Source organism: Pyrus communis, chromosome 4 (genome assembly GCF_041283825.1).
Source record: "Pyrus communis isolate YQ-2024b chromosome 4, ASM4128382v1, whole genome shotgun sequence".
Lineage (NCBI taxonomy): Eukaryota > Viridiplantae > Streptophyta > Magnoliopsida > Rosales > Rosaceae > Pyrus > Pyrus communis.
In genome coordinates, this window is record NC_142568.1 from 6,993,485 (window position 1) to 7,005,411 (window position 11,927).

General features: G+C 36.7%; 1 protein-coding gene across 1 annotated transcript; it reads left to right on the forward strand.

Annotated features, from left to right (window-relative positions):
* The first annotated feature begins 716 nt into the window (after positions 1 to 716).
* Positions 717 to 11,105, forward strand: LOC137722793 (kinesin-like protein KIN-UA). The gene is made up of 19 exons (XM_068461884.2): positions 717 to 1,366; positions 2,204 to 2,304; positions 2,395 to 2,517; positions 3,682 to 3,867; positions 3,967 to 4,188; positions 4,326 to 4,482; positions 4,799 to 4,948; positions 5,717 to 5,805; positions 6,038 to 6,241; positions 6,481 to 6,627; positions 7,225 to 7,356; positions 7,447 to 7,578; positions 7,937 to 8,072; positions 8,177 to 8,269; positions 8,934 to 9,059; positions 9,158 to 9,283; positions 10,076 to 10,219; positions 10,439 to 10,567; positions 10,653 to 11,105. The coding sequence occupies exons 1-19, from the start codon at positions 1,183 to 1,185 to the stop codon at positions 10,811 to 10,813; spliced, it is 2,742 nt and encodes a 913-aa protein (XP_068317985.1). The 5' UTR covers positions 717 to 1,182; the 3' UTR covers positions 10,814 to 11,105.
* The last annotated feature ends 822 nt before the right edge of the window (positions 11,106 to 11,927 follow it).

Genomic DNA, 11,927 nt, shown 5'->3' on the forward strand with positions numbered 1-11,927 from the left:
TCACTCCAATGTGGAATAATATTTTTTTTTTGTGTGCAAAATATACATACTTACCACTCTATCCTTATTTTATTAGTTCTAATTTGCTTTATTGGAATATGAAAATGGTACAACCAGAAATTAAAAGAAAGGTTGAAATGCAGCTTTTTCTTAATTATTAGTATAGAAATATAAATAGAGGGTGTTCCAGCAAGAAAAATTATAATATGAAATCTAGTGGGTGTTAGTAGGGTTATTTTAGTCAGTTCAGTGATAAGTAGTAGATGCACAACTTGGTTCAAAGGGTGCTTTCATTCTTTCATCTTAAAACTCCAAATGTATTGACTAAAGCTATTTTGAATGTATTTTTCAAAGAATAATGCTAGATACATTAGATTTGTAGATTATATTTCGTACATTAAATGATATCAAAATCGATAATTAGATTATTACTTAATCGTTGATAAACGTGCTCATTTTTTATTGGTGATATCTTATTTGATTTGTTAATTAGGTTTACAAATTTAATCTTCTTAACATTACTCTTTTTAAAATAACTGATAACGCTTTTAGTAAAAATATTTTTAGAAACAATTATTAGTAAAAGTGCTAGTAAATTTAAAAAAAATACTTAAAACGCTTTTTGAAAGAAATATATAACTAATATTTCTTGTATTTAAAATTTAAAAATATTTTTAATTATTTTAAAAACATATCTGAACGAGATCTTAATATGTGATGGGACCATCGGTCTCCCTTTTTTTCACAAGTAAACCAGATCAAATACGCGCTCTCTCTCTCTCTCTCTCCCCCTCCCCCCACTCACTGTCCCCAGTACGCTTCGATTGAGGAAGCAAAAGCAAATCAAAAGAGAAAAAACCACGGATTTATCTGACTCACATCCCACACGATTTAGCTCCACTACCACTTGCAAAAACACGCACTAAAACTACTACTAATCTCCCACACAAACTGCATTCTTCAAACTTCAAATTTGAAAACTAGCACCTGGGTTTCTCCGGGAACTGTTCAAATTTGAAAACTGGCACCGGGATTTCTTCTGGGAATTGTTCAAATTTGAAACTGGCACTTGGATTTTTCTGGATTTTTTTCCTGGGATTTCAAAGATAGCACATTTTTTGGTGTTCCTGCCCTGCCCATTTGTGAGCTGAAAGATCCATTTTTGAAGTTTCGTGGATTACAATGGCGGCGTCGGGCGGGTATAATTACCGAGATGGCGGTCAGAGGGGAGCTTTGAGGTTGGATAGGCCTCTCTCTGTAAATTCCAACCCCAAGTCTTCTGTCAAATCCAAGTCTTTGCCTGCTTCTGGGCCCCGCCGGAACAGTACCGGCTCCACCGGCGGCGGTGGTTCTGCTGGAGCAGGAGGTGAGGAATTTTGGGTTCTGGTGCATTTTGTGGTTTGAGATATTGAGGAACTTATTTCATGTTTTTTATTGTAGTGGTTTTGATAGGTATTGTGTGTGAAAAATATGTCATTTAATTATGCACTAGTTAGATATGTGTTAAGGAAAATTAGATTTGGGGCTTTTTTGGCTAGTACTGGCAACCTATATTTGCATATCTATACAAGCAGGAAAAATACTTCCACAAAGTAAAAGAAATAAAGTTGCCGAATTCGAAATTTCACTTTCTGAGGATGGATAATTTTTCTAGATTTTTGGAGCCAAATTTTTTCAAATTAGGGAGCATTTGTCGACCCAAAAAAAAGGGAGCATTTGATTGTTTTTTAATAAATTGGGGCAGACTAAGTTATGCAATCATGTAATAGTATGTCTGTACAAATGGTATTCCACATGAATCAAGTATACAGAAATACTTTGGTGAATCAAAAAATGAGAAATAAATTATGGGGTCTTGTGTGGATTCTATTTTGTGCATGCTTTATGTGTAGAAAGCTCAAGCCTTTTTATGGTCCTTTATAATTAAGTTGTAAATTCATTTTAAATGCTAGGTTAGTAGGATATTTCACTGTAAAGTTTTGCCGTTGTTGGTGAAACTTAATCGTTCTTTTCTTTTGTTATTGTAAATGCTAATCAGCAAACTCCTCCATCCCTACTAGCATTACTTTTCCCAAATTGTAATTTTTGTTAATCAAAAGAGGTTCATAGTATGAATTCCTTTTCCTTTCCCATACTTTAATAATTTATATTCTGAGTTCGTACTTGTTCATTACTTCATTTGACCGTCTTTTATTGGGTATAGTTCTTGGAAGAGTCCGAGTAGCTGTAAGATTGCGACCACGTAATGATGAGGAAATGGTTGCAGATGCTGATTTTGCGGACTGCGTAGAATTGCAACCAGAGGTATCCTGCTTATACCTAATTTAGTTACATCTTACTATCTTACTGCTGTTTTATGGTCACGGAAATTAAATCTGTTGTGCTCTATTTCAGCTAAAAAGGTTGAAACTTCGGAAGAACAATTGGGACACAGATACTTATGAATTTGATGAAGTGCTTACTGAGTTTGCATCCCAAAAGCGTGTTTATGAAGTAGTGGCAAAGCCTGTTGTTGAGGTGCATATGCTTAAAACACTAGTTTCCTTCTTGTAGTCATTTAAAGCTCTATTTTTTCCACTTTCAAACTGTACTTTTGGAAGTTTATTAATATCGGGAATTTTTTTGCTAGACATTTAGTCTGTTCCAAAGGTCCACATAATCTGTAACATTCATCTTACTGAAAGTTTTTCTTCTTCATCTTCTTATGTTTTGAATCGCACTATGTTTCAAAGACTCTTAGTTGTAGCTGCTAGATTTTTTCGTCGGAAAATATTATGCTTTTGCAGTTAAGAATATTATACTCTACTTGTAACTGGTAGAATTTAACGTTACAAAATTTTATGTTGGAAACTATACCTCCCAACCCTTAGAGATTGGAGTTAAGATTTTGCATAAGCTTGTTTCTTTTTTTTTTTTATTTGTTTGTTTGTTTGTTTATTTGTTTAGGCATGCTTGAGTTCGTACAATGATGATAATGGAATTTGTTCTCTTAAAGAAACCGAATTATACTCGGAGAAACTCAAACGTAGCACCCAAGTACCACTTGACTGTGTGCATTAGATATAATCAAAGAGTCTCTTAAGTTTTGGGATATCATGGACATATATGTAGATCTAGACAACAATTCCTAACTTGTGGCTAGCTCATTTGGGTGCTTATCCATGTCGTGTTATCAGAGGAGACTGAGCTTATTGGTTCATGCGGTTTTGAAGCTTTTTAGGGCTGTAGGCTGTACACGAGTCGATCATCTTGTGTGGGATTGTAGCCTGCTTTGTCTTTGTATGTAACGGGTTTCTCCCTTAGCAAGGACACCAGCTAAGGACTAAAGGGGGAAATTTGTGCTTTAAATGTCATTTGGCCGTCAGTTGGGAAAATTTCGAGTATGTATGCAGGTCTAAATAACCAAAATTACCAATTTTTGCTGGACATTTTGGGTAAGGATTTGTGGTCTTACAACTTACAACTATTGTCCCAAAAATCTTAAATTTATCGGGTGTGAGGCAATAAATACTTTATATCTTAACACTCCCTTCAAATGTTGGAAATGTATAAGCATATATATGTTTATATATCTATATTTATAAATATACCTATTCATACTATTAAGAAGCTCTTGTTTTGCTTCTATGTTTTGTGGAAGTTCCTTCAAGTGACATGCCATCTTGTAATTTCCTTCACCAGAGTGTTCTGGACGGTTACAATGGAACGGTCATGGCATATGGCCAGACCGGTACAGGGAAAACATATACTCTTGGACAACTTGGAGAGGAAGACACTGCTGCTCGTGGAATTATGGTTCGTGCTATGGAGGATATTTTAGCAGATGTATCTCCAGAGTCTGATTCTTTGTCAGTCTCATATTTGCAGGTGGTTTTCCTCTGAATCTGGTGTTAATGATAGGCTTATATATCAGTATTATTGTTGGTTTAAAGATTTCTCATACTGGTTCTTTATGAATGTATGCAGCTTTACATGGAAACCATACAGGACCTACTTGATCCTGCGAACGATAACATTTCTATTGTGGAAGACCCAAAGACTGGTGATGTCTCAGTACCAGGGGCTAGCCTAGTTGAAATCAGGGACCAGCAGAGTTTTGTAGAACTACTAAGATTTGGGGAAGCTCACCGCTTTGCTACAAATACAAAATTAAATACCGAATCTTCCCGTAGTCATGCTATTCTGATGGTAAGTAATTTGTTTTTCCTGTTGTTCTATGCTTATGTTTGTGAAAATGAATGGAATCCATTGTAGATTGTATTATTGATTCTGTTTTAGCATTAAGAGATATGTTTCTCAAAGAAATGGGATATCAAGTGCTACAGGTAAATGTAAAGAAGTCTGTCAAGGGAAGAGATTCAGCTCTTTCAAGCCAAAATGGGAACAATTCTCACGTGGTTAAAAGTCTAAAGGCTCCTGTTGTTCGAAAGAGCAAGTTGGTTGTGGTGGATCTTGCTGGTTCAGAGCGCATTGACAAATCAGGTTGGGGCATGTTATGAATGGAGATAAAAACTGTTTCCCAACTTATGCTTGACTGACTATTCCTTATTTTCTTCCCTAATACAGTATTTTGTTCTTGAGAACAGATAAACTTTGTTTTAAATCCTGAACTAATTATCTCAGAAAATTTAGTCCTTTCTTTCCATAAGCTTAGGGTTTCTATACCAGCCATTATTCAGGAATGGGGTATTATGGTAGAGGTGCAGCTGCCTTACATACTCATTTTTCCCTATCGTAAGCATTTTGTTTATCGTGGCAGGGTCTGATTTTGGTTGTTTGTTAATCTTTCATATGGCAGGAAGTGAAGGACATACACTAGAAGAAGCCAAATCAATTAATCTCTCCTTAAGTGCACTGGGAAAGTGTATTAATGCATTGGCAGAGAATAGTTCACATGTTCCAGTCCGAGATTCAAAACTCACAAGATTGCTTAGGGATTCATTTGGAGGTAACATGCGTTAAAATTTGCATTTAGCTTTTTCTTGTTACACATTAAATTTTAGGAGGAAATTATAGCAATGGTCTCTGGACTAAAAATCTGTATCCATTGATCCCTGAACTCGTCAAAACGTTGAGCTATGGTTCTTTTCATCAACTTTGTTATAACTTCCATCAGAATGAGCCATGTGCGTGGCATGTGAGCTTGAATTAAGGGGCAAATAAGGAAAACCGAATTTTTCTACCGAAGTTAAAACACTAGTGATCAAAATTTAGCAAAACCCAAATCACAAAACTTCAATTCCAGCGCAAAGTTCAAAACAAAATCAAGTGAAATCAAAAGGGGCGGAGATGAAATTAAGTTTAACTCCACAACAATAACAACAGAAGCGGCAAGAAAGAAGCATTGGAGCCTCTCTGCAGAGTCCAGTGACGCCGACCACTCCCTCTCTTCTACAAGTCTTTGAATTGGCCAATTCCGCCGCTTTCCTGTTGACTTCGCCTTGTGGGCTACCCAACTGTTTGGCAGGTCCACCGTCTTGGCTGTCCAGCAGCTTCTGATTGACTGAATTTTGTGATTCCTTTTTGCTTTTCAATAGATTAAAGGACACGCAATAGATTAAAAGACACTTGTCTGTCATAGATGAATAAAGAAATAATAAGTAAAATGTTGTATCGTTCTATGCTGCTTTTTTTAAATACTAAAAAAAACCCTTACATGAAGCAGGATTTGCAGTGCATCTTTCTTTTGACATTACTAACCTGTAAATTCCAACAGGCACAGCAAGAACTTCACTGGTTATTACTATTGGTCCATCCCCACGTCATCGAGGAGAGACAGCTAGCACCATCATGTTTGGACAGCGGGTGGGTATCTAAGTCACTTCCTTGTTTCTTTATCCTTTGAATTTTCCTTTCTGGACGAGATGGTAACTTAGTATAGTCATAATAGGTAAATTTCTGCCAAATAGTTGGTTTTATCTGTATGACCAAATATCACTGGCAGCAAAAAAAAAAAATCATGGAAATACTTTGCGCAAAGTATATGTGTTATGCATATCTGTTATTTGGAAGATGCTGAAACTCTTTTCCTACTTAGGCTATGAAAGTGGAAAATATGTTGAAATTGAAGGAAGAATTTGACTACAAAAGTTTGGCCAGGAGGCTAGATATACAATTAGACAAAATCATTGCAGAACATGAGAGGCAGCAGAAAGTATTTGAGGATGAGATGGAAAGAATGAGCATACAAGCACAAAATCGGATCTCAGATGTTGAAAGGAACTATGCAGACGCACTAGAGGTAAATTTTTGTACTGATATTTGAAAAGCTAGTTGCTTTCATACGGTATACACTTTTAACATGTTTTAGCCAAAGAATTTTTTTGCAAATGAAAATATAGCTGGTGATATTTGTTTGCAAAGCAAAAAGAAAGAGTTTATTGTATTGTCTTGTCAGCCAGCCTTGAGCGTACTTGTGCTCATTTTTTTTCCCCAAAGAATGTAAAGGCTTTATTTAGATCCATGTTTTTTCCCTAGTAGAAGGAAAGATTGAAATATCAGAAAGACTATATGGAATCAATAAAGAAGCTCGAAGAGCAGTTGGTGATTACTCAGAAAAAGCATGACAGTGAAAAAATCACAAATGGACACGAGGACAATGGCTCTAACATGACGTCAAGCAAAGAGGTACTATGGTCTAAACTCTAGAAAACAATGATATATATGTTTTGCATTTATTGTCATATAATTAAATCATTAATGTTGAACATCATGCCCCAACAATTCTTTTCTTAAAAAACAGACAACAACAACAACAACAACAAAGCCTTATCCCACTAAGTGGGGTTGGCTATATGAATCCTAGAACGCCACAGCACTCGGTTTTGTGCGATGTCTTCCCTTAGATCCAAGTAGTCCATGTCTTTTTCTAGAGTCTCTTTCCAAGTCTTCCTAGGTCTTCCTCTACCCCTTTGGCCTTGAGCCTCTATCTCGTAATCACATCTTCTAACCGGAGCATCTGTAGGTCTTCGTTTGACATGTCCCTTAAAAAACAGACCATACAACATATCTACACTGGACATGCATGCTATCAAATATGTATATCATGGTCGTTTGCTTCTTTTAACCTGTCAAATAGTAGCACAAAGTTGTCGTAATAGTGCTCTCCCTTGATTTTAGTTGATATGTATCTCACCTGCCCCTTGCCAAATTGATACTTTTTTAGCTCTCTTTTTCCTCTACGTATTGCGTGTTGAAGAGTATTAACAGTTTTATTGTACATAGAGTTGCAGGCTGCATGTGGAGGAAATTGATGACCTAACAAAGTTGCTCCAGAAAGAGACTATGCTTAGGAAGGCTGCTGAAGAGGAAGTGCAAAATCTTAAAAGTCAATTGACTCAGTGGAAAAGGTCAGAGGTGCGTTATCACTGACATAATAATTTTATCTCATATAGTCAGTCTTTGACATCTTTTTGGTGTTACATAGAAATTATTTTGATGTTCTAGGCAGCTGGAAACTCTGAGATCTTAAAACTTCGTAAGATGTTGGAAGATGAGGAACATCAGAAAGAGAAACTTGAAGGAGAAATAGCAAGACTACACAGTCAATTGTTGCAACTAAGTTTTGAAGCCGATGAGGTATGCCACACGTAAAATTATCAAGTATTTTATGAATCTGAAATTTTGAGATGTCAACTCTTACAATGATAGTGATGCTGTGAGCTGTTAATTTTTGAAACTGAATTAGAACTCTCGGCATATGAGGAGGCCCAATGGATCCCTCTGCCCATTTACTTCTGTACATGTCTATTTCATTCTGCATCAAATGGGCCCATTTCATGCAAGTATCACTCAAGTTAGGCAACATCTCATTAGAGGAGTTTGTCCAACAAATGAAATAGACAACATCTCACTACAAAAGAATATCCAACAAATGGGCCCATCTCATGATGAATCATGAAGTATACCTGGATTTCTAATGGATATGCTTTTGTAGACAAGTCAACAACTAGATAGGAGTGGGCCGGGAAAAATTGGTGGTCTTGAGTCCCTTATGACTCAAGTTAGGCAACCGCAGCTTAAAGATTCAGGAAATGGGGAGAAAGCCTCGATAGCAAAACTCTTTGAGCAAGGTTACTGTTCCTAAGCAACTTATTCTCTCTTCACGGTAGATTTTTTTTTTTAAGTGCATCCATCTTTCCTCTTGTTTATTACTAACAAAAGGCAATATTATCAGTGGGATTGCAAAAGATCTTGTCATTGCTTGAAGCAGAAGATAATGATGTGCGGATTCATGCTGTTAAAGTTGTAGCAAATCTTGCTGCTGAAGGTGACCGTTTTTTGTCTTCCTTACACAGATACTGTAGTATCACATGCTTATTAGTTTTTCAAACCATTCCTGATCTTCATTTATAATTATTTGCGTATACTTGGAAAATATGGTTGGGTGTTAGCTGTGGAACAATGCTTCATATTGAGGCTATAGAACTTCTTCTTTTAGTTTCTATTGTTTGTTGTGTTTTGTTTAGAGTCAGTACCAAGTGCAAAGGAAATTAGATGATACTTCATGATATAATTGTGCAAAGAATAAAAAATGCATAAAATAATATAAAGGAATTAATGCTTGGATCAGGAATCCAATTTTCAGTCCTGTATTGATAGAAGATCCTCTTATGTTAATTTAAAAGAACAGTATGGTAAGCTACCAAGAGGGTGTATGAAAAGCTTGGATGAGATAGGGATCTCCTTTCACGTGGTAACATTTGATTTCGTACATTCTTTATCTATATTTGTACTGATTGCATATTGTATACAATTTCTCTCCTTGTCTTTTGGTCGACATGTCTCCCTTGTGATATGATTCGCGTGGGTTAGGATTGTCATGTTGAATAAAGCTCTACCTACATATCTGATATTTCTACTTCATAATATCAATATTTTTAGTGCTCACTGCATCAGCAAGCAATAACACGTGTTCTCCTCCTGATATTCAGAAACAAATCAGGAGAGAATAGTAGAAGCTGGTGGTCTTACATCCTTGCTGATGCTACTTGAAAACTCTGAGGATGAAACCATACATAGAGTTGCTGCCGGTGCAATTGCAAATCTAGCGATGAATGGTATAAGCTTGAAGTCCACGTTCATAATTACAACATTGGCTGAGAAAGTCGCAACTCTGTAATTTGCGCTTTAATTCTTCTTTGGTGTTTTAAATCAGAAACCAACCAGGAGCTGATAATGACTCAAGGGGGAATTAGTTTGTTATCTATGACAGCAGCCCACGGTAAAGATCCCCAAACCCTTCGAATGGTTGCTGGTGCCATTGCTAATCTATGTGGAAATGGTAAACTTTCTGATCTCTTAACGTTCAATTCCTTAATGATATCCTTAATCACACCAAATAAGCCCATCAAGTTGCTAAAATACCTAAAGTAATCATATTTACCTGAAATGAAAACTCATGAAATCTTTCAGAATTTAATGCTTTTTCTGTAGCTGCAATTATTAAGCTCATACTCTAGATCACAGTTACATTGTCTACACTAGTTGGACACCATGGTAAAGCCATCTTGTATTCTCATATTGAGGGGCAGTGGGGGTTTTAATGCGTCACTAATTCACTAAGGGTCCGTTTGGGTGAAGGTCTGGTTTTGGAAATCCCAAATCCTATCCACTTTGTTTGGATACAATTTTGAAAGGGTCCTGAAAAGCCTGGGATTAAATTGAAGCTTTGGAAGGGTCTTTACCAAACAAGGAACCTAAAAACCCCTTCATTTGCTACTCCCAACATTAGTAAATTCCTTGGTCCACCAAAACCCCCATCCAAACGGACCATAAGTGCTTGTGGTTGGGTTAGTCAGATTAACTCAAATAAGTAAACAACTCATGAAAAGATTGATGTAGTAGTTAAGGCTTAACTTTTAAGAGGTTATAATTACATCAAAGTTCATCCAAACTAGGTATTTGGATTGTGGCAAGTCCATCTGGTACGAGAGGTGTATTGAGTTTGGAAATGCAGTTTTTACAATTGCATTAGTTCCTTTTTGAAGTGCTTGTAGTGGCGTCATGAAATAAAAGTTTTATACAAGTTAGTCTACTCTGCAGTTACTGAAAAAAATGAAATTGCATTGCTCAGATAAATTACAGAATAAGCTACGGGGTGAAGGTGGCATCAAGGCGTTGCTAGGAATGGTCAGATGTGGACATCCTGATGTTCTTGCACAAGTTGCTCGAGGAATAGCAAACTTTGCAAAATGCGAGTCTAGAGCATCTACACAAGGTAAAGAGGCTGTGTGTTCATGGAAAAGGTATTCCTGTGCGTGTCTTAAAAAAGTATTCTGTGCTTAGTTTCAATCACAGGTTATCACTGTCCGGCATTACTTAATAAATTTGTTTTCATCTTTTGATAAAAAATTGTTTTATGAAGAATTCATGAAAGCATATATAGTTTAATCATGTGGACAGAGTTAAAGTGGTTATTACCATTATTTCATTGTAGGTACCAAGACCGGAAAGTCTCTTCTGATTGAAGACGGCGCGCTTGCATGGATTGTACAGAATGCTAGCAATGACGCCTCACCAATCAAACGCCACATCGAACTTGCACTCTGTCACTTGGCACAACATGGTAAGCTTTCCACTTCCCCAATCACTATGAAACAAACTAATCTTCTGTCAGAATGTTTGCTCACGCTGTTTAGTTTCTTTTTCAGAAGTGAACGCTAAAGACATGATCACTAGTGGTGCCCTGTGGGAGCTGGTCCGCATTTCTCGAGATTGTTCACACGAAGACATAAGAAATCTTGCATATCGAACACTAACTTCGAGCCCTACCTTCCAAGCTGAACTGCGGCGGCTACGGATTGATAACTGAAAAATCATGGCATTATGGAAACAATGTGAAGGTGTGAGAGATGCAGCAACAAGTACCTGCCTGTATTAATCTCAAAATGCAGCAGCAACAAGCATGAAAACTTAGGCCAGTTAATAGTCCGAATATTTAGTTAATTACATACAAAACTCTAATTTGTTGATCCATTTATTGTCTATTAGTTCATGTTTCAGCCGAACATCCCACTGTGGCGTCTAACTAGTTTGTATATTGATTTGTATATGAAACAAATTGGAAATACAAACTGACTTATTTTATGTTTGCCGGAGGTAAATGATTTCCGCTTTGTTTCTTGATTATTCTTTAATTCATTCATTCAAGACCAGAAATTTTATTTTTTATTTTTTTATCAAATGATATTATCTACACTAAAGAGGAAAGATGATGGTTTAGTCGTACAATATGTTAGTAATAATGTGGTTTAAACCTACCTTCTGTGAGAATCATACTTAAGACTTCTTACTTATAAGTAAAGAGGAATATTATTAAACTGTAAAATTAAGTGGGTCAAGACCAAAAATAATTAGACGAGCAGAAAAAAAATGTACGAAAATCATTTCTCCAAAATTGGTGCACTATCATACACGACAGACGGTCTTTGTAACATCCCACATCGTCTAGGACAGTGATCCTTAAATGTATATTCCCATCCCAACCTAGCACGAGGCCTTTTGGGAGCTCACTGGCTTTGGGTTCCATCGGAACTTCGAAGTTAAGCGAGAAGGGGGTTAGAGCAATCCCATGATGGGTGACCCACTGAGAAGTTGCTCGTGAGTTCCCAAAAACAAAACCGTGAGGGAATGGTAAGCCCAAAGCGGACAATATCGTGCTACGATGGTGGAGCGGGCTCAGGAAGTGATCCACCCCAGGCCGGGATGTGACAGTCCCTCACCTCCAAAAATATAGATAAAATGAAATAAAATAAAATGGATATTCGAGAATAAGGACAAACAAAAGATTACCCTTTGTATTCATGTGTACAATCTCGTATTGACAATTCTAAAAGACACTTTCGGGGAGTAAGGTTGCTCAGTTGCAATAAAAAAACTGCCAAATATAAGAGAGTTCATACGGAGTAGGATTATATCTCATAATT